The following is a 27,041-nucleotide window of genomic DNA, read 5'->3' on the forward strand; positions in this document are numbered from 1 at the left end:
AGCCAGGAGTTTCTTGCAGGTGTCCCATATGGGCGCAGGACTCAAGGGTTTGAGCCATTCTCTACTGCTTTCCCAGTAAGTGGGGAACTGAATCGGAACCCAAGCAGCCAGGTCCTGAACCGGTGCCCATCACAGGTGGAGGCTTAGTCTACTATGCCATGGTCAGCCCCCGGTCATCTTGCCTATAAAACAGGAGCAGGCTTCAACTAGCATGAGTGGAAAAGAGAATTATTGGGAGGGTGATAGTGAGTAATCTGCTAGTAGAATTGCTGAGATAAGGGATATTAGGCCACAGGAATGAAAGACGAGTCTGTCTGGAGATACCTGTCCCTGCTGCTGACACCAGAATAAATTCTAAGTTGCCCTTGCTTGTTTTTAAAATTCATTTTAAACTTATTTTAAAGATGATTATTTTTTTAAAAAATTAAAATGGCAGGGCCTGGCACAATAGCGTAGCAGCTAAAGTCCTCGCCTTGAATGCGCCAGGATCCCATATGAGTGCTGGTTTGTATCCCGGCAGCCCGGGAGAAGAGAACATCTTCCGTCCGATGGTTTACTCCCCAAGTAGCCACAATAGCCAGTACTGCACCGATCCGAAGCCAGGAGCTAGGAGCTTCTTTCAGATCTCCCACGCAGGTGCAGGGTCCCAAGGCTTTGGGCTGTCCTCCACTGCTTTCCCAGGCCACAAGCAGGGTGGGAAGTGGGGCAGCTGGGACATGAACCGATGCCCATATGGGATCCTGGCACATGCAAGGTGAGGACTTTACCACACTACCAATTTATTTTGACTTTTAAAATGTACTCGTTAATCTTGAAAGCCAAAGTCACATAGAGAATTCTTCCATCTGCTGGTTCACTCTCCAGATGGCCCCAGTGGTTTGGGCTGAGTTAGGCCAAATCCAAGAAGCTGGAACTTCATCTGCATCTCCCCTTGGGAGGCATGGTCCAAGCTCTTGGGTTCTCATCTCCTTTTTGTTTCCCAGGCACATCAGCAGGGAGCTGGAGATAGAACAGGCAAACTCATTATGGTGATGGTCGCACCAGGTGCAGGCTCAGAACCTCCGGTGGCCAGTCACCTGAGCTTGGGTCAGTGAGAAACCTGTGTGGGTGACTGTGCACATAGTAGGAGCTCAAAAATGGCTTACAAACTCATAAACAAAACAGCTGACATCAATCACAGAACAGATGGAGGCCTAGCTCATGCCCTGAAGGCTCAGAAGTGGATGTGTCCCTTTTTGCTAATGCAGTGACATTCCCAGCCCTTCCTTCTAGGACTTGCAAATTTTTCCATCCTACCCCTGTGACCTGAGCTCGGAAAGATCGTAGCTGAACAATTACGAACTGCAGTCTGCAGTGTCAAGACTATGTCACCAGAGGGCGCAGGAGACACAGTAATCTGGGCATCAAGGGGTCTTGCTTGTAACACCAGCCTGGCTGTCCCCATCTCCACCCTGGCAGTTTGAGTTTCCACTGGGTCTTTGCTGTGAGATTGCTACAGGACTTCGGCCTCTTGTTTTCATGGCATCAATTCCCTCTGACTGTAAACACTCCAACGCAACAACCCCAGCTTGGCGCTGGAGCACAGTGCAGGGGCGGTGGTGGAGTGAGGGGTGGGCCTCTGGCCCTGCCAGGGGTCGAGGTGGGCTGTAGCTTCCCCAGAGTAGAACTGCCCGTGGCACAGGGGAGCAGGGGGCTGCCCGTGTCTGTCCCTGCGGAGTGTCAGTGCAGGGCCCAGCACTGTGCCTCCTGGCACCCAGAAGGTGTTCAGCAGGCTGCTGAGACGGACCAATCACATAGAGGAGACAAGAAGGAGCCGTGAGGGTCCTCCAAAGTCACCCCTGAGCCCCGCAAGTGCCTGCCTGTTCCCAAGTGTGTCCAAGCCAAGGGCTTTCTCACCCAGAACACTGAAATAGCTTCTCCAGTGGTTCCGTTGCATTCCTGCATCCCACAATTTATTCTCCAGCTTTCCGTCGGCATGATCTTTTAAAACCGTAAATCAGATCATGCCACTTCCCAGCTTAACACCTGGCTCGGGCTAGTCATTACCCTTTGAATGGGATCCAGCCCTCAGCCTGGCCTAGGAGCTGGCTGCGCCTGCCAGGGCATGTCTGCCTGCCTGACATCACATTCCGCGCTCTCCTCCCCCACACCAGCCTGGCCTCGCAGCCTCTGCCTGTGGCACCGCCAGCCTGCCGTGGCCTTCAGGCTTTTGCACCAGCTGCCCCTGCCTGGAATGTTCCTGCCCAGGCCTCATCATGGCAGCCTCCCTGTCATTCGGATCCTCAGGGAAATATCACTTGCTTGGGCCCGGCGGCGTGGCCTAGCGGCTAAAGTCCTCGCCTTAAACGCGCCAGGATCCCCTATGGGCACAGGTTCTAATCCTGGCAGCTCCACTTCCCATCCAGCTCCCTGCTTGTGGCCTGGGAAAGCAGTGGAGGACGGCCCAAAGCCTTGGGACACTGCACCCGCGTGGGAGGCCCGGAAGAGGTTCCAGGTTCCCGGCATCGGATCGGCGCGTACCGGCCCGTTGCGGCTCACTTGGGGAGTGAATCATCGGACGGAAGATCTTCCTCTCTGTCTCTCCTCCTCTCTGTATATCCGGCTTTCCAATAATAATAATAATCTTTAAAAAAAAAAAACAAAAAAAAACTGTGCGGAACGGCCCCGGCAGTGCAGTGGCCTAGTGGCTAAAGTGCTCGCCTTGAACGCGCCCCGGGATCCCCTGTGGGCGCAGGTTCTAATCCCAGCAGCTCCACTTCCCACCCAGCTCCCTGCTTGTGGCCTGCGAAAGCAGTTGAGGATGGCCCAAAGCTTTGGGACCCTGCACCCGCGTGGGAGACCCGGAAGAGGTTCCAGGTTCCCGGCTTTGGATTGGCGCGCACTGGCCCATTGCGGCTCACTTGGGGAGTGAATCATCGGATGGAAGATCTTCCTCTCTGTCTCTCCTCCTCTCTATATATCTGACTTTGTAATAAAATAAATAAATCTTGAAAAAAAAGAAATATCACTTTCTCAGAGAGGTCTCTCCTGTCTGGTTCCAATCCAGCCCTGACTCCCCTGTCACCTTCGCCTGTTTGCCACCGACCCATCCATTCTTTTGCTCCTTGCTCCTCCCACTAGAAGGTGAGTTTCCTGAGCCCAGGGAGCACGGCCTGGCACACAGTAGGCACTCAGCAGATGTTTGCGAGATGAGCTCATAACGGTGGGCAGAGAGGAGCATCTTTGAATCCCCTTGGAGTCGACAGTCAAAAATTACATGGGGAGGTTGGGGTGGAGGTGTGGTGTAGCAAGTTAATCCTCTGCCTGCAGTGCCGGCATCCCACATGGGCACAGCTTCATTTCTTGGCTGCTCTACTTCCAATCCATCTCTTTGATTATCACTTAGAGTGCAATGGAGGATGGTCCGAAGCCTTCGGCCCCTGCACCCGTGTGGGAGACCTGGAGGAGGCTCCTGGGTCCTGGCTTTGGATCGGCCATTTGAGGAGTGATTCAACAAATGGAATCTTGCTCTTTTTCTCCTTCTCAAATTCTGCCTTTCTAAGAAAAATAAATAATTTTTTTAAAAGATTTATTTTATTTTTATTACAAAGTCAGATATACAGAGAGGAGGAGAGAGAGAGAGGAAGTGGAGCTGCCGGGATTAGAACTAGCAACCATATGGGATCCCGGCGCATTCAAGGCGAGGACCTTAGCCACTAGGCCACGCTGCCAGGCCCAATCTTTTAAAAATTACTTTTGGGGGCAGGTGCTCAGCCTCGTTAGAATGTTGGTTAAGATGCCCTTGTTTCAGGCCCAGCGCGGTAGCCTAGCAGCTAAAAGTCCTGGCCTTGCATGCCCAGGATCCCAGATGGGTGCTGGTTCATGTCCTGGCTGCTCCACTTCGCTTTCAGCTCGTGGTCTGAGAATGCAGTCGAGGACGACCCAAAGCCTTGGGACCCTGCACCTGCGTGGCAGACCTGGAAGAAACTCCTGGCTCCTGGCTTCGGATCAGCTCAACTCCGGGCTTTGTGGCCTCTTGGGGTAGTGAACCAGCAGATGGAAGATCTTTCTCTCTGTCTCCTCTTCTCTCTGTAGTTTTGACTTTTTAATAGAAATAATAAATAAAAATTAAAACAAAATTACATCCCCATGAGTGGAGGTGGCTGTGAGACTGGAGTTGGCCAAGCCCTGCAGCTCTAGACCCAGGGGGTGGGTGTCTAGTGGGGAACAGCGGCCACCATGTCAGGAGTGGCGGGATGGCTGGGTCGTTGGCTGAAGGAGTGTGGGTTATGCCTCACATTTCTCACGCTTGCACATAACTCCATGTGCGGAACTCTGACCTTGCAGTCGGAAGAGAGGGGGAGGGCTGCACCGTAAGAGCAATTGATGCTTGGGGAAACGGAGCAGGCAGAGACTGGCTTAGCCGTGACCCCAACAACCTAGAAAAGTCTCTCCATTTGCTACATCCGGGGACTTCCCAACACTGCAGATTAATCCGGCTGTGCAGACACAAAATGGCTGCCTGGCTGAGCCTCCATTCTACCTGAAACCGGAGCGTCGCTGAAGCCAGAGTCACTTCCTGCTGTCTGTATTCTTTTTAAAGATTTATTATTGTGATTATTATGATTTTGCAAAGCCAGATATACAGAGAGGAAGAAAGACAGAGAGGAAGATCTGCATCTGCTGGTTTACTTCCCAAATGACTGTAATAGCCGGAGCTGTGCCGATCTGCAGCCAGCAGCCAGGAGCCTCCTCCAGATCTCCCACACGGGTGCAGGGTCCCAATGCATTGGGCCATCCTCAATTGCTTTCCCAGGCCACAAGCAGGGAGCTGGATGGGAACTGGGGCCGCTGGGATTAGAACTGGCATCCATATGGGATCCTGGGATATGCAAGGCGAGGACTTTACTTGCTAGGCTACTGTGTCAAGCCCTCTATTTTTAAATTTGATTCTTTGAAAGGGAGGCACACACACAGTGTTGCATATGCACATCTGTACTCCCACATGCGTACAGAGACAGCCTCACATACACTCACACCTATACATGCATACACAGACAGCTGGTTCTTCCACTTGCTGCCTCACTGCCTAAATGCCCACAGCAGCTAGGATCGGGCCAGGCCACAGAAACCAGGAGCCTGAAACTCAACTGTGGGTGGCAGAGACCCAAGTAGTTGAGCCATCACCTCCCAGGGTGAGCAGGAAGCTGGCCTCTGGAACAGAGCCAGGAGCCATTCCCAGGCACTCCAATATGGGATCTGAGCGTCCCAAGCCATGGCTAAGCCAGGAGTCTTCCGCTGTCATTTTTCCTTCTAAATTCAGGGTTACCACTTTCCAGTGAATCCCCACGTTGCTGCTTGTATCCTGGGCAGGAAGGTCCTTTCTGCATTTTTTTTTTCTTTTGCTTGGTGCAGCAATGTTTGAACCAGGTCTTGTGGGACTGGTGTCCTACCAGCTGGGTCAAAGTTCTGTGCCAAGAAAGCTAACATCTACCTTTTGTTTAAAGACAAAAGAGTAGACAGGATTTTCCCCATCCTAAGGCTTTTCTGCACACTTTTTATTTTGTTATTTTTAAAAAAGATTTATTTATTTTTATTGCAAAGTCAGATATACAGAGAGGAGGAAAGACAAAGAGGAAGATCTTCCGTCTGATGATTCACTCCCCAAGTGAGCTCAACAGCCGGTGATGTGCCTATCCAAAGCCGGGAACCTGGAACCTCTTCCGGGTCTCCCACGCGGGTGCAGGGTCCCAAAGCTTTGGGCCATCCTCAACTGCTTTCTCAGGCCACAAGCAGGGAGCTGGATGGGAAGTGGAGCTGCTGGGATTAGAACCTGCGCCCATAGGGGATCCTGGGGCGCGTTCAAGGCGAGCACTTTAGCCACTAGGCCACTGCGCTGCCGGGCCGTTCCGCACAGTTTTTTAAAACGTTTGAAAAAAAAAAGTTTTGGTGTTCACTATTCTAGAGTCTTCACTTTGTTGCAGTACAAAATTACGGATGGAGTTATTTTAATATAAATATTTCATTATGTTTTGCCATCATTTAAGAGTTAAGGATTTTTTGAGTAAGGATTTATTTTAATTTATTTGAAGGCAGAGTATCAGAGAGAGGAGGGGAGACAGAGAGATCTTCTATCCATTGGCTTACTCCCCGGATGTACTCAATGACCAGAGCTGGGCCGCGCTGAAGCCAGGAGCCGGAGACTGTTTAGGTCTCCCATGTGGGTGGAAGGAGCCAAAGTCCTAAGGCTTCCTTGTGCTGCCTTCCCGAGGTGCATGGGGCGGGGGGCGGAGCCAGGATTTCAGCTAGTGTTCTCATATGGGATGCCTGCATGGCCAGCACTCACCTGCTGCAGCACAGCCCCGGCCCCCACAGTAAGCTTGAGAACTAGCCTCAGATATCCCATTTCCTGCTTTTGTTGGAAAGTAACTTGTTTTTGTTTTTGTTTGTGAACTTGAAAAGCGTAGTTAGTTATACCTACAGAGAGACGCCCTGGGAAGTGGAGCAGCTGGACGGGAAGTGGAGCAGCTGGACGGGAAGTGGAGCAGCTGGCTCATGGACTCTTAGCAGGTGTTCATGTGGGATACCTGCGGTACAAGTGGCAGCTTCCTCTTTAGAAATACAGATTTATTTATTTTTTTAAAGATTTATTTATTTTTCTTACAAAGTCAGATATACAGAGAGGAGGAGAGACAGAGAGGAAGATCTTCTGTCCGATGATTCACTCCCCAAGTGAGCCGCAACGGCCGGTTCTGTACCGATCCAAAGGCAGGAGCCAGGAACTTCCTCCGGGTCTCCCACACAGGTGCAGGGTCCCAAGGCTTTGGGCTGTCCTAGACTGATTTCCCAGGCCACAAGCAGGGAGCTGGGTGGGAAGTGGGGCTGCCGGGACTAGAACCGGCGCCGATATGGGATCCTGGCGCGTTTAAGGCGAGGACTTTAGCCGCTAGGCCACACCGCCGAGCCCAGATTGATTTATTTATTTGAAATTCAGTTAGAGAAAGAGGGAGAGACAGATCTTCAGTCTGCTGGTTCATGGCCCTCGATTGCTGCTGCAGCCAGGAGTCAGGAGCGTCGTCTGGGGCTCCCATGTGGGTGCAAGTGTCCATGTACTAGGGCAATGCTCTGCTGGTTTTGCATGAGCAGGGATCTGGGTCGAAAGCAGAGCAGCCAGACCTTACCAGTGTCACAGGTAGTGTTTTTTTTTTTTTTAAAGTTTTATTATTATTATTGGAAAGCCGGATATACAGAGAGGAGGAGAGACAGAGAGGAAGATCTTCCATCCGATGTTTCACTCCCCAAGTGAGCCGCAACGGGCCGGTGCACGCCCATCCGAAGCCGGGAACCAGGAACCTCTTCCAGGTCTCCCACACGCAGGTGCAGTGTCCCAATGCATTGGGCCGTCCTCAACTGCTTTCCCAGGCCACAAGCAGGGAACTGGATGGGAAGTGGAGCTGCCAGGATTAGAACCTGCGCCTATATGGGATCCCGGGGCGTTCAAGGCGAGGACCTTAGCCGCTAGGCCACGCCGCCGGGCCCCACAGGTAGTGGTTTTACATGCTGTGCCACAATGCCCACCCTGGAGTGGACTTTATCATTGTTATTTGTTTGCAAGGCAGAGTTATGGGGGTGCGAGATCTATTTGCTGGTTCACCCCCCAAATGCACCCAACAGCAAGGGGCAAAGCCAGGAGCCTGGAATTCCACTTGGGCCTCCCACATGGGGTCTAAGCGCTTGGGCCGTTCTCTGCTGCTCCCCCAGGTGCATCAGCAGGGAGCTGCATTGGAAATGGAGCAGGTGGAACTCCTACAGTGCTCTTATGGGCAGCTGCAGCAGCAGCCAGGGAGAGGACATTTTGCTAGCGGTTGAGGACACTGGCAACTTGCAGGCCAAAGTCAGGCAGAAGTCGAGTGACCAGGGCCAGCACCATGGCACCGTAGGCCAAGCTTCTGCCTGGGCTGCCAGCATCCCTTGTGGGCACCGGTTTGAGTGCTGGCTTCTCCACTTGTGACTCAGCTCCCTTCTTACAGCTTGGGAAAGCAGGGGAGAATGGCACAAGTCCTTGGGCTCCTGCACCCAACTGCACCCACACCAGACCCAGAGGAAACTCCTGGCTCCTGATTGGCTCAGCTCCAGTAGTTGGGCCATTTGGGGAATGAACCAGTGCATGGAAGATCTCTGTCTCTCCCTTTCTCTCTGTAAACTTGACTTGCAAACAAAAAGAGATTCATCTTAAGATGCTGAGGAGCCGTGGCCATTTGGGATACCTGCACCCCAGGTTCCAGTGCCTGGGCTAGGGTGCTGCTTCACTTACTTTTTTTTTAAAGATTTATTTATTTTTATTTCAAAGTCAGATATACAGAGAGAGGAGGGGAGACAGAGAGGAAGATCTTCCATCCATTGATTCACTCCCCAAGTGACCGCAACAGCTGGTGCTGTGCCGATCTGAAGCCGGGAACCTGGAACCTCTTCCGGGTCTCCCACGCGGGTGCAGAGTCCCAAGGCTTTGGGCCGTCCTCGGCTGCTTTCGCAGGCCACAAGCAGGGAGCTGGATGGGAAGTGGAGCTTCCGGGATTAGAACCTGTGCCCATATGGGATTCTGGCGCGTTCAAGGCGAGGACTTTAGCTGCTAGGCCACTGCGCCGCCGGGGGCGCTGCTCCACTTCTGAGTCCCTCTTCCCGCCAGGGTGAACGGTAGGAGGCAGCAGCCACCTGTATGGAATCCCTGCCTGGCTCAGCCCTGCCTAACACAGGCATTTGAACAGCAGGTGGAAGATTTCTGTCTGCTTCAGCCTTTCAAATAAACACAAATCAATCTTAAAAATCACCTTCCTGGAAAAATTAAAAAGGTAAGCTTATTATGTACAAAGCAGTCTTTGGATAACACAAATTTCCGAGAACGTTCTTTAGACTCTACTGAGTTTGTGTCTGTTTATGGCTGTTAGGCAATGTTTTTAAGTGTCCCTGGCTTTCCCTGCCCCAGGTTTAGGAACCCCAGTGGGCACCAGAGCGTGGGCAGGGTGGTGAGGACGAGGAGGGCGCAGCGACCCACCGCAAGAGCAACGGGTTAAGTCGGCTTTCACCGGAATCTCCCAGGTCACCCCCAAACCCTTTCTCACTGGAGCCCCCTTAGCCAAGCACCCAGTTTCTGCCCGCCAGGCAGCTGCGGGAAGAGGGAGGGACCCTGGAAGCGAGCAGGTACAGGGTAGGGGCTTCCCGGAGAGTGGGGCGGCGTGGAGTGGGGGAGCTGCGGGCGGGACCTCACCGCCTTCGGCTGGGGCAGCGCCCCCCGAGAGCAGGTGGAAGGGGAGAGAAGAGGTGTGCGGGCCAGGAGGCCGCACACACCTGGCGCCTTGAGGAATGAACGCTTAATTAATTATTAAACCGAGTTCCCGCGGGAGGGAGGGAGCGAGGCCAGGGCTAGGCGGGAATGGCAGGGTGGGGGCAGGGCGGGGCCGGAGGAAGGGAGGGGTGCGGAGGGGTGCGGAGGGGCCCGGGGTGCCAGCTTGGCCCTGGGGTCCCGGGCGCGCCGGGGAGCGACCCTCGGGGGGCGGACGCAGCAGAGGCTGGCTCTGCCCGCGCGCGCCGAGACCCCGGGGCTGGGGGCGTGTGCTGAGGTGGGGGGTGGGAGGCTGGAGGGTGGCGGGAGGGGGCTCAGCTGCACGGCCCCCTCCCCGGGGTCCTGACCCCTCGCACAGTAGCCCGCTTGTTTCCTCAGCCCGGGGGAGGAAGCGGCCTGAGAGGAGAGGAAGGGGCCCCCGCGCAGGGGAGAGCTCCGGGTCCCCGAGCTCCCGCGCGCTCCGGAGGGCAGTGCGCGGCGCAGCAGCTCCCGCGGAGCGGGGGAGGGGGCCCGGACAAAAGGAGCTTGTGCCTTTAAGGCGGAGAGTCCGGGAGCCGACGGGGAGGGGACTTCTGGATCCGGGGTAGAGGGCGCTGCGCTGGACAACAAGGGAGGGGGCGCGGGCCGGGCGGACGCCGGGTGCCGGGCGGCGGGGGACGGCGGCGCGGAGCAGGACGGCGCGGCGGCCGCCCGGCCGGGACCCCCGCCGGCAGGTGAGCGCGCGGCCCGGGGCTGCAGCCCAGCGCGGGCTGGGTGTGGGGGGCCCCCCGAGACCTGGGCTGCGTCCTGTCCTAAGAGAGCCGAGGCACCCCAGGAGGAGGAGGAGGAGGAGGACAGGGGTCCCGATCTCCGGGCTGTCCGGCCTCCCTCCGTGGGGTATGCAGGCAGCCCGACGGAGGGGCGGGAGAAGGGGTCCGAGGCCCCGAGTTGGGGGGCCTGGTGAGGTAGTTGCTAGGGCAGACGGCGGGATGCCTCGGTCTGTGGAATACTTCCCTCCCTGCCCTTAGCCCCAGAGCTTTGGAACGAAGCGAATGCTGCCAGCCGCCCACTCCCCCCCACCCCGGAGCCGCAGAGTGGGCCGCCCCGGCTAGGGTGGGAAGGCCGATTTCATTCGTAGCCGACTGGAGGCCTCCCTGCAGAGCCAGGGGGTGGCCAGCTGGCTGGAGAGGCCCTTTCCCGGATCCTCCCCTCGCCAGAGTGTGGCCCTGGGCGCCCGAGGGAGCCCCTTGTGGGGCTGCATGTGGGCACCCAGTGCGGAGAGGGAGGGAGGCGGAGCTGGACCTCCAGACACAGTCCCTGGGGAGGCTCCTCCACATCTGGAAAGGCCGAGAATGGAGGCCCACGTCCCTGCATGGTGGGCGGTGCTGGCAGTGCTGGGCCACGCCTGGGCAGCGCCTCCTCCCCTCAACTTTTGTGAAGTCGTTTAGAATTCCCTGGATCCTGCCCTTGCCAGGGCGGGCAGGGGCACCAGAGGTGGCTAGGAAGAGGGTTGGTGAGGCCGTGGGCAGAGCCTTGGCTCGGGCTGGGCCTTGGCCTGCTGCAGAAACTGCTGTTTGAGGCTTAAGGGTCATGGCTTGAGAGGGCCTGGGAGGCCCTGGGTACGGGGCTGCAGGGCAGGTTGCTCGGACCGGGAGCTGGGAGTGTGTGGAGCAACCAGACCAGGGCCCAAGGGCGCACGAGGGAGGTCCGAGGCAGTGGGCCTGGGAGCCCGACTTTTGTGCGGAGGAGGGAGACGGCATGCTGGCCTAAAGTTCTTAGAGCTGGTTCCCGAACAGGCAGGGGTGAGAGACCATGCCAAGGAGGTCTGTGGTCTGGAGCAGTGCCCTCCCATGTGCCCGTGGTGCCAGCCTGGCAGGGGGTGCCAGTGGCGTGCTATGGGAGGGGCAGTGCCTGGAGCAGAGCCTGGGGTGGCTGCAGTTGCTGGGTGGCCACTCCGAAGCTGTCCCCTCGGGGCAGTCGGCATGTTTTCGGGCAGGATCAGGCACTCCACTGACAGCCTCTGCCCCTTCGCTGTATGTGTGCGCCAGCTGCCAGAGCCTAGCCGCTAGAGGCGGTCTGCCGAGAGTTGGCACTTGTTTCTCATGTCGGAGACCCTGCTCCCCCAGGAAGTGTCGTGCAAGGCCAGGCTGCCTTTTGCCCTTTTCCGAATGCCTGCTCACTCGGGGTCCTGTGTGCCTGACCCTTTGTGACTTCAGGCGGTGCCGTGGGCCATCTGGGAGCCCAAGAGTGTGAAGTGAGCTGGGAAAGTGAGCTGGGCCAAGGGTGGCCCTGGAACATGCCCCCTGCCTGTGTGCTTTGTGGGCCTGTGGACTGCTGCTGCCCTGGCTTGAAGCATCCGTCTGGGGGGAGCCTGGGTTAAGTCCCCAGGCTTCTTGTCCCCTGGTGAGTACAAGTGTCAGTGCTGCTAGCTCAGCAGGCTTGGTGCAGAGGGACACCCTGCGGGCCTGCTGCAGCACGGGTGGCCGCACGCGGTGCTCCCAGGTCCCTGGGTCCTGTCTAGGCTCAGCCAGGACACATTCCCGTAGTGTCTGTCCCTGTGCCCTCGGCTGTCAGCCCTCAGAACTGTTGAGGATACAGCCCCGGAGTTCTAGACATTTCCTTTCAGGAAACCTGGGGGTCTGTGACTTATTTGGTACCCATCATTTGATAACTAGAGCCGGCTGTGTAACATGACTATGGGCCTCAGTTTTGGTGTTTGCTTTTAATGAAAACAATTGTTTATTTAAAAGGCAGAGAGCACCCACCTGCCGGCTCCCCGGATGTTGGGATGGCGGGGGCTGGGTTAGGCTGAAGCCTTGGGACTCACGGTCCCCACGTGGGTGGCTGGAAATCAAGGGCTTGAGCGTCCCCCAGACTCCCAGGATATATCCGCCTTCAGATTTGGGGTGCAGGCAGTTTAGCCTGTGTACCACAAGTCCCCACCCATCTCTGCGCCACCTCCCCAAGCAGGGCCTTGAGAGCGATGGCGGATGACGGCCTCTGATTTGTTGTTTGCTCTGGCAAATCTGTCCTGGGTCCCAGGCATCCACAGAACTGGCTTCACAGGGTTTTGCTGAAGAGCAAATGGAATTGTCACGTGGAAGACCTTGGCAAGTTCAAAGCCAGAGGAAGTACCTGGGGCGAGTCTAATCCATCCGTGCAAACCTTTCATCCATTTACTAGATCCTGTTGGGTGTTGTGGACAGAGCAGTCAGTGAAACAGGCCAGTGTGCCTGTTTTCCTCAAGTTGGCATTCCAGTTAGGAGAGCCAGAAAGTGAACAAACCAGGAGCAGACACGGGTGGCAGGTGTTGGCAAAGGCAGTGGAGAAGAGGATATAGCTGGGGAGGGAGATAGGGAGTCCCAGGAAAAGGGGCTGCTATTTTAAGAGGGTGCCCAGAAAAGCCTCAGTGATAAGGGTGCAGAAGGGTTGAGAGCTGGTGGAGCGCTCGTGGTGGGCAAGGGGCACCGTGCGGCTGGCCTGTGCTTGGGGTGCCGGGGTATGGCAAGGAGGCTTTGGAGCCGGAGCAGTGAGGACGAGTGAGAGCCACAGGTCTGTCATTGTTAGCTATGTTCCCACCTCCTGCCACCTGCCCGGTCCTGGTGCTTCCTTGCATTCTGGCTTTTCAGCACACCAAGTTCCTGCGGTGAGCCAGGCGAGCAGCTGGCACTGGCCGTGCAGGGCCTAACCTCAGAATGCTTCTGCTCCAGAGGGTGGAGACATCCACCCAGGCTGGGTGGGTGGGTGGGGGTGGGTGGGGGGGGCTTCCAACATGGAGGAAATTTGCAGAGGTCAGTGGGATTGGATGGTGTCCAGGTGAGGGAGGTGGGAGGAAATCCGGTTTGAGTGGCTGGTGGGAGAAGCTGGGTTCAGCTTGGTGGAGTGTGCGTGAGTGTGACAAGGAAGGAGGTCACGGATCAGCACCTCATTCTGTAGATGTGATTATTACAGTTTGCGCTCTTCAGAAACGTGGCTTAGTCACTGACATTTAAAAATCGGTTGATGTTGCCTTGCAACACAGGTGTTTTTCCCTATACCCCCCTGCTGAAAACTTGGAAGCTCAGTGCCACCGGGACACCTGGCACACAGAACTGGCTGTCTTGCACTCGAGGCGTTCCCAGAGCCATAGCTGGCTCACTCTTTGACACAGATGTTTGAGGTTGTGACCACCAAGCAACATGCCAATTTGGAAAGAGGTGGCTTTTTATGTGTATCACAGTGTTGGGGTGAGATGAACCTGGTAGAATCCTGGCTTTCTGCATTGAAGGACTCCTTGGCTTTGGGTCACCTCCTCATGTCTTGGCTTCATTAACCTTCTGAGTAAGGGGTGCCATTGCACACCTCCGAGTGATTTTACAAGGATGCCATGTCGGGCGCAGGGCATAGCAGGGCCCAGGGGAGTGCGCTGGGGGTGGTGGTGACCACAGGGATTCTACTGATGCTGTCTTCTTCTTCTTCCTAACAGCATGTCCTGGTTTAGCGGCCTCTTGGTTCCCAAAGTGGATGAGCGGAAGACAGCCTGGGGTGAACGCAATGGCCAGCAGCGCCCACGCCGTGGGACCCAGGCCGCCGGCTTCTGCACGCCTCGCTATATGAGCTGCCTTCAGGATGCAGAGCCACCCAGCCCCACCCCGGCAGCTCCTCCAAGGTGCCCCTGGCAGGATGAGACCTTCCTTCGCAGGGGTGGCCCGGGCAAGAGTGTGGAGCTGGGGCTGAGGGCTGTGGCCCTGGGCTTTGAGGACACGGAGGCGACGGCAGCAGCTGGGGTGACCGAAGTGGCTTCCGGCGTGGCCCCCAGGAGTGGCCGATCGTGCTGGCGCCGCCTGGTGCAGGTGTTCCAGTCGAAGCAGTTCCGCTCTGCCAAGCTGGAGCGCCTGTACCAGCGCTACTTCTTCCAGATGAACCAGAGCAGCTTGACGCTGCTGATGGCGGTGCTGGTGCTGCTCATGGCCGTGTTGCTGACTTTCCATGCCGTGCCTGCGCCCCCTCAGCCTGCCTACGTGGCCCTGCTGGCTGGGGCTGCCACCCTTTTTGTGGCACTCATGGTGGTGTGCAATAGGCATAGCTTCCGCCAGGACTCCATGTGGGTGGTGAGCTACGTGGTGCTGGCTATCCTGGCTGCTGTGCAGGTCGGGGGTGCCTTGGCAGCCAACCCGCACAGCCCATCTTCAGGCCTGTGGTGCCCCATGTTCTTCGTCTACATCACCTACACACTCCTACCTGTCCGCATGCGAGCGGCTGTCCTCAGTGGCCTGGGCCTCTCCGCCCTGCATTTGATCTTGGCTTGGCAACTCAACCGCACTGATGCCCTGCTATGGAAGCAGGTGGGTGTGGAGGGCACCGGGGCAGGCACTGGGTGGAGAACGAGTGTGGGGGTATCTGGGAGGAGAGGCTGGGGGTGGCAGGCCGTGCTTCCGGGATCAGCCTCCATCTCGGGTCTGGGGACAACCATTTCTCGGTGTTGCCCATAGAGGTGGTACAGGGAGGGCTATAGGTAGGGGTGTGGGGTGTGGTCCTGGGCTGGGAAGGCAGGGTGGCTGTGTCCACAAATGGACCCGTAAGATTCAGTTCTTGGTGTTGTCTCCACAGAGCAGTCCTGGGGTTGGCCTGGGTGGACCCCAGATTTGGATGGCCTTGGCAGGCGGGGGAAGAATCACCTTTGTTCAGGACCAAAGCTTATGAGAGGCCGGGGAAGCTGGGGTCCATTTTCCCGTAGGGCTCCATAGGGGTTGAACCTTGGCGTGTTGGGGTGCAGTCAGATCTTACCCCACCGCCTTGTGGTGGAAGTCCTTGGCCCCGCTGGCCACGGCTTTTGGGTCCTGAGTGGAGCTGTGGCACTCAACAGCATGGTGTGGCTGAACCACACATATACCAGGCTGTCCAACGGGCTGCATTCTCTGTGGATCTCAGACCTCAGTCTCCCAGGCTTTGGCAGTGCGGGCAGCACCCACCTTATAAATTCGCTCTGAGGGCCTGCCCACCCTGCTGGTGCCTAGCCTACGGGTTCCTGGGAAGGTGTCCCACCTGGGTGCTGAGAGTACAGCCCTGTACGCTTCATGGGCCCCCTTGGTCAAGGTGGCAGACAGCTGGCTCTGCCCTGCTGAGTGCCACTGCCCAGTAGCCCACCCTGGCCACACCCTTAGAGAGGAAGTTGCCATGTGCTCCCAGGGTGAGAAGCTAGCTGCTCTGGCATGATGCCCTTCCCCGCCCAGCCTGGACTGGGAACAGTATGTACCTTTTTGAAAGTAACTTTATAGCCCGTTTGTTTGTGGAGCACGTGCCCATAGGGCATTATCAGGCTCTTAAAGGGCCAGGCTTCCCCCCACCCCTCGCCCCTCTACTCCAGGCTGGTTCTGGTCTAGGTTGGGCTTTGGGGGTCGGAGTGCTCTCCTGAGGGAGGAGGAAGTTTAGGAGCGATCTGTCTCCATCCCTCTCCTCTTCTGCAGGTCAGGGATGGGTAGGTATTTCTTGCCTGCTCTTGGCTGCTATGATGCCCAGGACTGTCCCAGGCTCCTACCTTCTCAGGGTGCCTAGTGGTAGCCTCACTCAGTGGATCTGGGTGGGCACGTTTTTGTACGGGGGACAGTTGTTCCCACCCCTCTGCTGGTGCTTGGGGCCTGGGCTCCCGTTGTAGCCGCCTCTGAGCGGAGAACAGTTCTAGTGCCCATTTCCGTGAGGGGTCAGGGCGCTGGGGGCCTCCTTTCTGGCCTCCTTGGGCAGCCTTTCCTGCTGCAAGGAGCACCGAGCCTGGACACAAAGGTTCAGATGCTCTGAGCAGTACACCTGGTTACTTGGAGCCAGCCTGGAGCCATCTCTGGGGCCCTGGCATCCATCTTTCCTCACAGTTGAATAGGGATGTGTGTGTTTGGAATTATTTCAGCACTTCATCCCGCTTCCCCATCCCTCCTCTGTGACTCACATTTTCCTCTTGGGCTCCTGGGGCCAGGAAGGGAAGTTGCCTGATTTGCCCCCCCCATCCCTGACCTTCTCCCCTGCTGGGGGGCTATTCTTAGAATCCCCCAGGGGGAATAGTATATATGCCCCCTTCAACCCCTGCTGCTGGGAGGGGGAGCTCAGCTTTCAGGGCCTTGGGAGCTGAACTAGGAAGGAGAGGCCTGTCTTCCAGGCCAGAGCGAGAGTGTCCAGGGGAAATGTCTTTTCCCAAGAGGAAATTGAGGTCCCAAGGATTAAATGGCCTGTCTAAGCCTGAGGGTATTATTCCAGTGCAGGGTAGTGCTCCGACCGCCTGCCTTCCAGTTGGCACTTCTGCCTTCCTTGCCCCCGATCCAACTCTGACCTGGGACCACAAGTGCCAGGTTAATCTCTGAGTTTCCAGAACACCCTCTTGCCGGTGCAGATGATTAACAAAAGGAGGCTGAATATTCCTAAGGTGGGAGCCTTGGCAGGGCCAAATGCCAGGTCTTACACCTTAGGAGTGGTGATGAGGCAGCCAGGCATGGTGAGACCCCCATCCCTCGTTAGGGCCGTAGAACTTGATGGTTCCCAGGCAGGCTTCCGAGGCTGCATCCGAACAGCTGGAGGCCACAGGACTTTTGGAAGCCTGGATTGCACTGGAAGGTAGTATCAGGGCGTAGGCCTTGAGCTCTGACTAGACTGGGTTCAGGTCTCAAGTCAGCTGCTGTCAACTGTGACCTTGAGCAAGTGCCTGAGTTCCTCTGAGTCCCTTACCTGCAAACAGGGATGCCGTCACCCATTTCTCAGTTGAAATACATTAGTATATAGAGGAGAGCTGTAGAATGCAGGTGCTTTGTAGAAAACCAGCAAACTAACCACTAATCACAGTCATAATAGTAATTACCTCTACTGTGTCAGGCAGGGAGGAACTTGAGATCTTCTGTTCCCTCTCTTTGGATTATAAATAAGCAAGCAGAAACCTAGGGAGGGGAGGTGGCTTGTCCCGGGTCACTCACGGAACAGTGCTGCCACATAGGAGAACCGCATGCAGAAGAAACAACATTTATCTTTGGTCTCATAGGATGCTGGGGCCTGGCCCTGGTTGGTGCTTGTGCTGCCCAAAACTGTGATGAGCTCTGGCTGGTGGTTATGGAGTGATCTGGGCAGCGGGCTGGCCTCTGGCCTCCTGTGGGGTGTGTGGGAGATGTATGCCAGGTTATAGGACCCAAAAGGAATTGTTGCGGAGAGAGCCTGGCCGACTCTGTGCGAGTATGCACATGTGTGAGGGAGATGGAAGGGCATGACTCTCCTGCCCCTGCCGCCCTCCTGCAGCTTGGTGCCAACGTGCTGCTGTTCCTCTGCACCAACGTGATTGGCATCTGCACTCACTACCCAGCTGAGGTGTCCCAGCGCCAGGCTTTCCAGGAGACCCGCGGCTACATTCAGGCCCGGCTGCACTTACAGCATGAGAACCGGCAGCAGGTGAGCGCTGCTTCCTGGGCAGGTGGATGTGCTGCCATGGGCCACTCTGCAGAACAGTATGAATGGTTCCCCCTGGAGCGTGGGTCCCGTCCGATGACTGCGTGAGGGGATGGTGAGACAGAGTTGAGCTGCGTGTGTGCTCAGCATCCTGGTGGAGACAGTCAGGTTGAGGTCCAGAAACAAGCTGTAGTCTCTAGAGAGTTCTGGAAAGGTTGTGGGCATGCGGAGGGACCAGGAGGGATGGGAACGGGAGGCTGGGAGAACAGCGATGCCTGTTGGGACCACTGGTCTAGGAGCGGCTGCTACTGTCGGTGTTGCCTCAACATGTTGCCATGGAGATGAAAGAAGACATCAACACGAAGAAAGAAGACATGATGTTCCATAAGATCTACATCCAAAAGCACGACAATGTCAGGTGGGGTGGGAGCTCGCTGCGGGGAGGAGGTGTGGCGGAGGAGGGGATGGCCCTGGGAGTTTTGGAGGGCCACGTGGGCCATATCCATCCTCTGCTGTCACCCACAGCATCCTGTTTGCGGACATTGAGGGCTTTACCAGTCTGGCATCCCAGTGTACTGCACAGGAACTGGTCATGACCTTGAACGAGCTCTTTGCCCGGTTTGACAAACTGGCCGCGGTGAGGGTGCTGGGGCTTGGGTGCGCTGCTGACGGTGGTGAGAGCTTGGGCGGGTGGTGGTATCCTGAGCACGTGGAGGAGAGGGAGCCTGCAGTGACTCAAGACGACCCTGCCCTCCAACTCCTGTCCCTTTAGGAAAACCACTGCCTGAGGATCAAGATCCTAGGGGACTGTTACTACTGCGTGTCGGGGCTGCCAGAGGCCCGCGCAGACCACGCGCACTGTTGTGTGGAGATGGGCGTGGACATGATCGAGGCCATCTCGTAAGTAGTGTCCCACTCCTGGGCGTCCTCGCGCTGTGGGAGTCCCAGGGCAGTGCCAGAGCCTGTGCAAAGGCCTGTGGGCAGGAGTAGACGCCAGGCAACCTGCACTGGTGTGTGGGATGGTGGTGAGAATAGCGACGCTCCCCTTGGGCTGAGTTCCACAAGACACTGCAGGGCCCTTGCTAGGGAGCAGGCTCTCAGGCATGTCTGTGAGCCCCACCTCACCCATGTCCAGCTGAAGCTGGGCTCGTGTCCCCTACGTCTGGGGCTGCCCTTGTGCACTGAGCTTTGGGCTGGGGGGAGGGCAAGGCTGTGCTGAGAGCTGATCTGAACCCGTGTTCCCCCTAGGCTAGTGCGTGAGGTGACCGGTGTGAACGTGAACATGCGTGTGGGCATCCACAGTGGGCGTGTGCACTGCGGTGTTCTTGGCCTGCGGAAATGGCAGTTCGACGTGTGGTCCAATGACGTGACCCTGGCCAACCACATGGAGGCCGGGGGTCGGGCAGGGTGAGTGGAGGGCTTCGGGCAGTGGGGAGTGCAGAGCAAGGGTAACAGGATGACTGAGCCTCGCCCTTCCTGCTCCCCCACCCCCACCACGCAGCCGCATCCACATCACTCGGGCCACACTGCAGTACCTGAATGGAGACTACGAGGTGGAGCCAGGCCGCGGTGGTGAGCGGAACGCGTACCTTAAGGAGCAGCACATCGAGACCTTCCTCATCCTGGGTGCCAGCCAGAAACGAGTGAGGACTGGGGCAGGGCCGGCCACAGAGGGATGCCCAAGGACTGGGGCAAAGGTGGCATCAGAGGGAGGCCCAAGGGCCGGGGCAGGGCTGACCACAGAGGGAGGCCTGATGGCTGGGGGCAGGGCCGGCCTCAGAGGGAGGCCCAAGGGCAAGGGCAAGGGCGGCATCAGAAGGAGGCCCAAAGGCTCTGGCAGGGCTGACCGCAGGGGAGGCCCAAGGGCCGGGGCAGGGCTGGCCACAGAGGGAGGCCTAGGCCAAGGCCTCAGTGGGCCCCCATAGGTCTGATGCTACCCTTGTCCACAGAAAGAGGAGAAGGCCATGCTGGCCAAGCTGCAGCGGACACGAGCCAACTCCATGGAAGGTCTGGTGCCACGCTGGGTGCCCGACCGTGCCTTCTCCCGCACCAAGGACTCCAAGGCTTTCCGGCAGATGGTGAGGGGCGCTCCTTGGCACTTGCATAGTACTCTCTGGTCCTGGGGCTAGGGAGGGTTTTGCAGTGTGCTGAGCATCTGGCGGCACACTCTTTAGCACAGTGTGGGGATGAGGGAGGAAGGGCTGGGTCTTTCACCTCATCTGTGTACTGTGTTCTTCTCCAGGGCATCGATGATTCCAGCAAAGACAAGTAAGTCAGGCGCCAGCAGGGGGTGAAGGAAGACACCTGCTCCCTGGGGTGGTGCTGAAGGGGGCTGAGATTCCCCTGTCTCCTGGACCTTAGAAGTGTTGTGTGGGCGTTTCCTGTTGCCCCTCACATGGGCCCCCTGCCCTTAGCCGGGGCACTCAGGATGCCCTGAACCCTGAAGACGAGGTCGATGAGTTCCTGGGCCGAGCCATCGATGCTCGCAGCATTGACCAGCTACGCAAGGACCATGTGCGCCGGCTCCTGCTCACCTTCCAGAGGGAGGATCTGGAGAGGAAGGTTTGGGGAACGCAAGGGCACAAGGGCAAGGGCTGGGGTGGGGAAGGGCTGGGGAGGGCAGGGACTGGCTGGGAAGGCCGGCCACAGGCGAGGGGGGGCAGGGGAAGCTTTTGGGGACTGGGGTGTGTCAGCCTGTACTCAGCTGGGCCTCTTCTCCCTCACCGTCAGTACTCACGGAAGGTGGACCCCCGCTTTGGCGCCTACGTCACCTGTGCCCTGCTGGTCTTCTGCTTCATTTGCTTCACCCAGCTCCTCGTCTTCCCACAGTGAGAACCCCGGCCCTCCTTCCCATCTCCCTAAACACAGCCGCAGGAGCCCCCTGTCCCCAGGTCTGCTCCGGGTCTGGGACAAGGGTGCCCTGAGCCCTGAGTCACTGCTGCCCTGGGCCTTCCCCTCAGCTCATCCCTGATGCTCGGGATCTATGCCGCTATCTTCCTGTTGCTGGTCGTCACTGTGTTCATCTGTGCCAGCCACACCTGCGGTTCTGTACGTCCAGGGATGGGGAGGGGGGGAGCTGCTGGGCCTGGTGAGCGTGCAGGGAGGGAGGCTGGAAGAAGCCATGCCCTTGCCACCTCTCCTTGGCTTTCCTCCCTGGCTCACTCATTTCCACATCTCCATGTCTTGCTGTCTCCAGCGGTTCCCTGAGGCGCTGCAGCGCCTTAGCCGGAGCATCGTCCGGTCGCGGGCACACAGCACGGCAGTTGGCATCGTTTCCGTCCTGCTTGTGTTCACCTCTGCCATCACCAACATGGTGAGGATCCCATGGGCACTCCCCTGCCTGGGTGTGTGCTGTGCCTTCAGGGTGCCTGCTCTCCCAGACAGGGTGGGGTCAGCTCCATTTCTCCCTGAGTGAGAACTTTGTCCTCTGGGGTATCTGGCACCTGGGCATGGCTCCTGGGGCCCTCCCCTCCCTCCCCCGGTTACCCTGATAGACTTGTTGTGTTTAAAGTTCATCTGCAGCCACACCCCCATACGGACGTGCGCAGCCCGGATGCTGAACTTAACACCATCCGACATCACTGCCTGCCACCTGCAGCAGCTCAATTATACTCTGGGCCTGGATGCTCCCCTGTGTGAGGGCACGGCACCCACCTGCAGCTTCCCGGAGGTATCTCAGCAGTGTTTAGGCAGGGCCAGGGTGGGAGACGATGACCTGGCACACGTACAGGCCCATCTGTACCAGTCCTGTTGGTGGACACGGGTGGCCCAGTGCTATGATCCGAGTCCCCACGTCAGTGAGCAGCCAGGGGTCCTGGTGTGGTGTGGGCCTGGGTGCACAGATCCCGGGCTGTCGTGCCTCGAGGAGCTGTGGCCTCTGCCCTCACCCAGTGCTGCCTCTGCTGTTGTTGCCCACCCCAGTACTTCGTTGGGAACGTGCTGCTGAGTCTCTTGGCCAGCTCTGTCTTCCTGCACATCAGCAGCATTGGGAAGCTAGCCATGATCTTTATCTTGGGGCTCATCTATTTGGTGCTGCTGCTTCTGGGTCCCCCAGCTACCATCTTCGACAACTACGACCTGCTGCTTGGCGTTCATGGCTTGTGAGTTGATCCCCAGCCCCTTTCACACTCCAGGAATGTCCCTGCTTCTCCTGGGTCACCGTGGGCCTCCTGGGAGCCTCAGAATGCTGCCAACGCCTTTGTGGAAGACAGGGAAGTGATGTAGGACTCGCAGAAAAGCTCCGGGACTGGGAAATCCCTGTCTCTTTATGACTCCACATTAAAAAAAAAATGCCTTGTTGCATTTGCATGGTGCTTCTCTCTGCACTGTGTTAGCCGGCTGCAGGTCCTGCAGCTGCACAGCAACAGTGGCTCACACCAGAACCTTGACCGTTGCTTGGGGTCTGGGACGCCACCCTGTGATCTGTGGATGTGGCTTAATGTGATAGTCAGGAAGCCTCTGCAGCCGGGCTGGGTTTTGAATCCCTGCTCTGGCCTCATTAGCTGCGTAACTGTGCGCGGGTGAGAGTCGGCTTCCCTGACCCTTGGCTTCCACATCTGCAGACATGTTCTTAATTGCTGCTCTTCTGGCTAATACAAGTGCGAGTCCCAACCCAATACCTGACTTAACCGGTGTGTGGCCAGTAATGCAGTCTGCCTCCCCTTCCATGTTCCCGTTCTCCCCTTCTTCTGCCCCCTAATGAGCACCGGTAACTTTTGTCTTTTCTGCCTTTCTGCCAGGGCTGCTTCTAATGAGACCTTTGATGGGCTGGACTGGTAAGTGAGGGCTCTGAGGCAGCAAATGGTAGGACTGCCGGATGCCTGCTTCAGACACCAAGCAAGCCCTCTGCTCACCCTCAGCCCAGCCGCAGGGAGGGTGGCCCTCAAATATATGACCCCTGTGATCCTGCTGGTGTTTGCGCTGGCCCTGTATCTGCACGCCCAGCAGGTGGAGTCAACAGCCCGCCTGGACTTCCTCTGGAAACTGCAGGTGACTGGGTGGGCCTCCGGGGGAGGGGAAAGGCAGAGATGTGGGGCAGAGCGTCAGCCAAGCCAGAAATGCAGTGTGCCTACGGTCCCTTCCCTTGCCTTGTCCTGTGCTTGCCCCCTCTGCCTGTCCCTTAGGCCATGCCTGTCTGTGCCTTTCTTCCTGCACATGGTTCCCTCAGATGCTCGTCTCCAGGTGTCGGAGTGACGGGCAGTGGGTGACAGGTGTGGTGTCTACAGGCAACAGGAGAGAAGGAAGAGATGGAGGAGCTGCAGGCGTATAACAGGCGGCTGCTGCATAACATTCTCCCCAAGGATGTGGCCGCCCACTTCCTGGCCAGGGAACGCCGGAACGATGAGCTCTACTACCAGTCCTGTGAGTGTGTGGCCGTCATGTTCGCCTCCATCGCCAACTTCTCCGAGTTCTACGTGGAGCTCGAGGCCAACAATGAGGGCGTCGAGTGCCTGCGACTGCTCAACGAGATCATCGCTGACTTCGATGAGGTGCGGGCCCGCCTGGCCGGCGCTGGGCGAGTGGCGGGACTTAGGGACCACAAGAGCAGAGGGCTTTGGACAAGGAGGTCAGGACTGGAGGGGTTGGTTGGTGCTAGGTGGAGAAGGGGAGCTTGAAAGGGACAGGAACCCCAGGAAGGTAGCAGCACTCCCAGTTTCCAGTGAAGAAAAACAAAGACACGAGGGACTTTGGGCCAGGGGAGGGTCGAGTCAGGATTTATACCAGTGGAGAGAGCCCACTGAAGCCGAGCAAGCGCAGTGGCCCCCTGAGCAGAGAAAAGATTCGGCAGCAAAATGTGGAGACTCATCCTGAGCTGAGCGATGCAGTTGGGGCCGGAGGGAAGCCCGCCTCCTCAGCCAAGGCATTCACTCCCAACTGTGAGGGCTGGACCAATCGGTTCTTAGTCTCTGGCCTGTAATCCCACCTGGGAGGGAGCTGCTGAGGCCGTGCCTAAATCCTGCAAGGAGCCATCGCCACCAGCGGGGACTCTCTCACTGAGAGGTGGGCACCTGGAAGACAGGTGCAGGGCCAGGTGTGAGCGTCGGGCTGGGCCGTGACAGCCATGACCCTGTGTCGTCCAGATCATCAGCGAGGAGCAGTTCAGGCAGCTGGAGAAGATCAAGACCATAGGCAGCACATACATGGCGGCCTCGGGGCTGAACGCCAGCACCTATGACCGGGTGGGCCGCTCCCACGTCACCGCCCTCGCTGACTACGCCATGCGGCTCATGGAGCAGATGAAGCACATCAATGAGCATTCCTTCAACAACTTCCAGATGAAGATCGGTGAGGGGGCCCTGGCTGCTAGGCAGGGTTCCCAGCAGGGCTCCTGATCAAGTCTGGTCTATCGAGGGCCTGCTATGTGCTAGGCACGGTCATGGGCATCTTGGAGCATATTGTAATCCTCTGGTTAGCATCTCCTTTTGTAGATATTGATTGACTCTAAAGATACTAAATAACGCCTCCTCCATGTAACTAGTAAGTGGCTGACCTGGGATGTGAAGCCAGGTTTATCTGAGCTCCGCTGTCTCAGTCCTTGACGGTGGCCAGTCTGCTGCAGGGTGGCGATTCCCAGAGCATCTGGTGGATGGGAGAGATTCACAGGATGGGTTCTGGTTTGAACTGTGACTGCTTTTTGAGTAAGCCATCTAATGGCCCTAAACTTCAATTCCCTCTCCTATAACATGGGGCTGGCAGTGCCTACGCTTGGGAGAGGATGAAGCGGCACAGAGCCTGTGTGGCTGTCTTGCTCGGGGAGCTCCTCCACTGCCCTGCTGGGTGTCCTTCATGACCACAGGAGTCACGCCTTTCCACTTGCTCCTCAGGGTCCTTCTGGAGGTCCAATGAAGTGGGCTTACTTGCTGGCTTGACCCTAAAGTGTCTGTTAGTTTCAACCTCTTGCTGTTCTCCCCACCTCAGGGCTGAACATGGGCCCGGTTGTGGCAGGTGTCATCGGGGCCCGGAAGCCGCAGTATGACATCTGGGGGAATACAGTGAATGTCTCCAGCCGTATGGACAGCACAGGGGTCCCTGACCGCATCCAGGTGAGAGGGTCATAGTGGTATCTGGGTGGGACCCGGGTCCAGAGAGCTCCCACATGTCTCTACAGACCACTAAAATGGGGTAGGGTGGCAGTGTTGTGGTTGGTGGGTAGGCACTGGGGAAGGGATCTAGCCTGACTGAGAGAGCCCTGGGCCCCTGCAAGAGCAGCAGGAAGGATTCCGGGCTAAGCAGCCTCCCCTCCCACTCCCCCAGGTGACCACGGACCTGTACCAGGTTCTAGCTGCCAAGGGCTACCAGCTGGAGTGTCGAGGGGTGGTCAAGGTGAAGGGCAAGGGCGAGATGACCACCTACTTCCTCAATGGGGGCCCTAGCAGTTAGCAGGGCCCAGCTACAAATGCAGCTGACAGGACCAAGGTGGGCATTGAGTGGACTCTGTGCTCGCTGGGAGGAGCTGTGGGGAGCGGGAGCACCGAACCTCCAGATCCTATGGACTGCAAAGGGTGCTCCCCAGCAGGCTGGGCTCGGCCCCCGCTTGTCTGCCTAGGGCTGGCAAACTAGGGGCCACCAAGAGGATCACGCAAGTGACTTTTTAAAACCGGGGTAGGGCTGTTCCCTCTCCCCTCCCAGCTTCGGGAGACAGGAGGCGGGGTACGGCAGCAGAGGGTGGCAGGAGGGGCTCCACTGCCTGAGAGGTCAGGGCGCCTACCCTTTCCCTGACTGGGCAAACAGGCTCAGGGCTGAGCCTTTGCTGTTCCCTCTCTTTCCTGGGAGTATTTTACGCGGAGACTGACGCAAGCCTGAGGAGTGCCTAGTCTCTGCTTGCCTGTGGTGTGCCTGTATTCCCAGCGCTGCGGCCTCTGCCACAGCCAGATCTGCCTCCATCAGCACAGGACAGGGGAGCAAGATGCTCTAGGGGCCCAGCTCTGTCCACATGTCAGGGGAATGTTTCCATTTGCCAAATCCTAGTCCCATGGTCTGTCCCCAAAGGGGAACAAAGGGACATGTGACAGCTCAGATTTAGCCCTGGTTCCTGCCTGCTCCAGGGAATAGTGGGGTTTGGCCTCACTGGTACTGTGAAAATGCCCTAGCAGAGAGTGGTCTTGGTTGTGGGGATGTCAGGAGCTGGGTGTTCCCCGCCAGGTGCCAAGGAGCAGGTTGCCAGGGCGGTGCCAGAGTCTGACCCAAGACCCCAGCATGGTCGTGATCAGCTGATTGGCCCTGTGCTTGCTTGCTGTCTGCTGGAAGCAGGGCACGAGTGTCTGTACCGCTTCACTTGCCAATTAGAAAAGGGTCAAGGCTAGGAGGGAGATGACCCTGACCTCCGGCTTGTCCTTCAGCTCTCTGGCCCTGGGGAGGGTGTGTGTCTGTGTGTGTGTGTGCGCGCGCGTGTGTTGCTCTTGGTGTGCAATTCTGTTTTCCAGGTCTGTGTGTGTCCCTGGCTCCTGCTCCTCAGCTCTCCACTCCGAGTTGCCTCTGTCCTGTGGACTTCTGTCTTCTAGGAATAAGGCAGGCTTTCCTGTTTCACAGGGTGTCAGGAGGGGCCCAGGTCGCATAGGATCGGCAGAGGGTGAGGCAGTGAGAGGAGGGTGGCCTGGGAGAGAAGCCCTTTTTTGTGCCAAATCCCTAAGTGCCGTTTGGGGACCACATGTAGAGCTTGACTGTCTCCCTGCTTGAGCCTCAGGGTTCCATGGACATCAGCTGGCCAGGTTCTGGTGGGCAGGTTTGAGACTCTGCTTGGGTTCCCCAGCTTCCGTCCTGGGATGTGGTGTGCTTTCAGACTGGGGGAAATGTGGAAGCGCTCTGAGGACTCCGTACTGGTACTAAGGGGTGGGTGCTGGGGAGGCTCCCTCAGGCCTTCGACTGGCTCCTGCACGCTGTGCTGCCTGCTGGGGATGGCTTAGGACCTTGACTCCAGCTTTTCTTCCAATTCTTGCCCGCTTTTCCCTACTTTCCCTCTAACCTCCTTGACTCGGGCCTGACTTAGTTGGTGTCTTGGCTTCTCTGCTTCTCTGTCCACCCACCGAAGCCAGAGACGTTGGCCTGTGTTTTGCTGGAAGGGGCAAAAGAACAGAGAATAAAGGCTCCCTGGAGTTAGAGGGCTCGGGAGAGTGGAGGGTGCCCTTCCTTTCCTCATGCTTTTCCGACCCCAGCTCCCCGCAGACACCTGCTTTCTGCCTTGGTACTGTCTGCCGCGGAGGTTCCTTAGCTAAGTGGGCTGTTAGGCACTTCATTGGCCAAGGCAGAAGGAGGGCGGGGAGAAGCTAGCCGATCCAAACACAATACCCACTTCCCTTCTCCAAGCCATATCTGTGGATTGAGGGGCTGCTTGGGATCCTGGTGTGGACGT

At 57.6% G+C, this 27,041-nt stretch overlaps 1 protein-coding gene across 4 annotated transcripts; it reads left to right on the forward strand.

The window, feature by feature from the left end:
• Positions 1-9,652: 9,652 nt before the first annotated feature.
• On the forward strand, positions 9,653-25,402 carry ADCY6 (adenylate cyclase 6). 4 transcript variants are annotated; one of them, XM_058673372.1, is made up of 22 exons: positions 9,670-10,032; positions 13,764-14,622; positions 17,546-17,695; positions 17,989-18,110; positions 18,218-18,329; positions 18,465-18,592; positions 18,941-19,099; positions 19,194-19,335; positions 19,642-19,770; positions 19,935-19,960; positions 20,107-20,254; positions 20,423-20,520; positions 20,653-20,740; positions 20,889-21,005; positions 21,204-21,362; positions 21,614-21,792; positions 22,432-22,467; positions 22,552-22,681; positions 22,918-23,181; positions 23,773-23,977; positions 24,611-24,735; positions 24,947-25,402. In XM_058673372.1, exons 2-22 carry the CDS (start codon positions 13,765-13,767, stop codon positions 25,070-25,072), a joined length of 3,501 nt encoding a protein of 1,166 aa, XP_058529355.1. In that variant the 5' UTR covers positions 9,670-10,032; position 13,764; the 3' UTR covers positions 25,073-25,402. The 4 variants fall into 4 exon arrangements, with proteins under 4 accessions (XP_058529356.1, XP_058529354.1, XP_058529353.1 ...); XM_058673371.1 differs by having other exon boundaries at positions 9,657-10,032; positions 20,107-20,520; positions 22,993-23,181; XM_058673370.1 differs by having other exon boundaries at positions 9,661-10,032; positions 20,107-20,520.
• Positions 25,403-27,041: the final 1,639 nt, after the last annotated feature.

The sequence above is a fragment of the Ochotona princeps genome, chromosome 15, assembly GCF_030435755.1.
Source record: "Ochotona princeps isolate mOchPri1 chromosome 15, mOchPri1.hap1, whole genome shotgun sequence".
NCBI classification, from domain to species: Eukaryota; Metazoa; Chordata; class Mammalia; order Lagomorpha; family Ochotonidae; genus Ochotona; species Ochotona princeps.

Bases quoted from the DNA above. Each gene is read 5' to 3' on its own strand.
- ADCY6 (XM_058673370.1), top strand. From the start codon at position 13,765: ATGTCCTGGTTTAGCGGCCTCTTGGTTCCCAAAGTGGATGAGCGGAAG. The intron at 20,521-20,652 runs GTGAGAACCCCG...CCTTCCCCTCAG, and splicing joins CAGCTCCTCGTCTTCCCACA to CTCATCCCTGATGCTCGGGA. The intron at 21,793-22,431 runs GTGAGTTGATCC...CCTTTCTGCCAG, and splicing joins CTGCTTGGCGTTCATGGCTT to GGCTGCTTCTAATGAGACCT.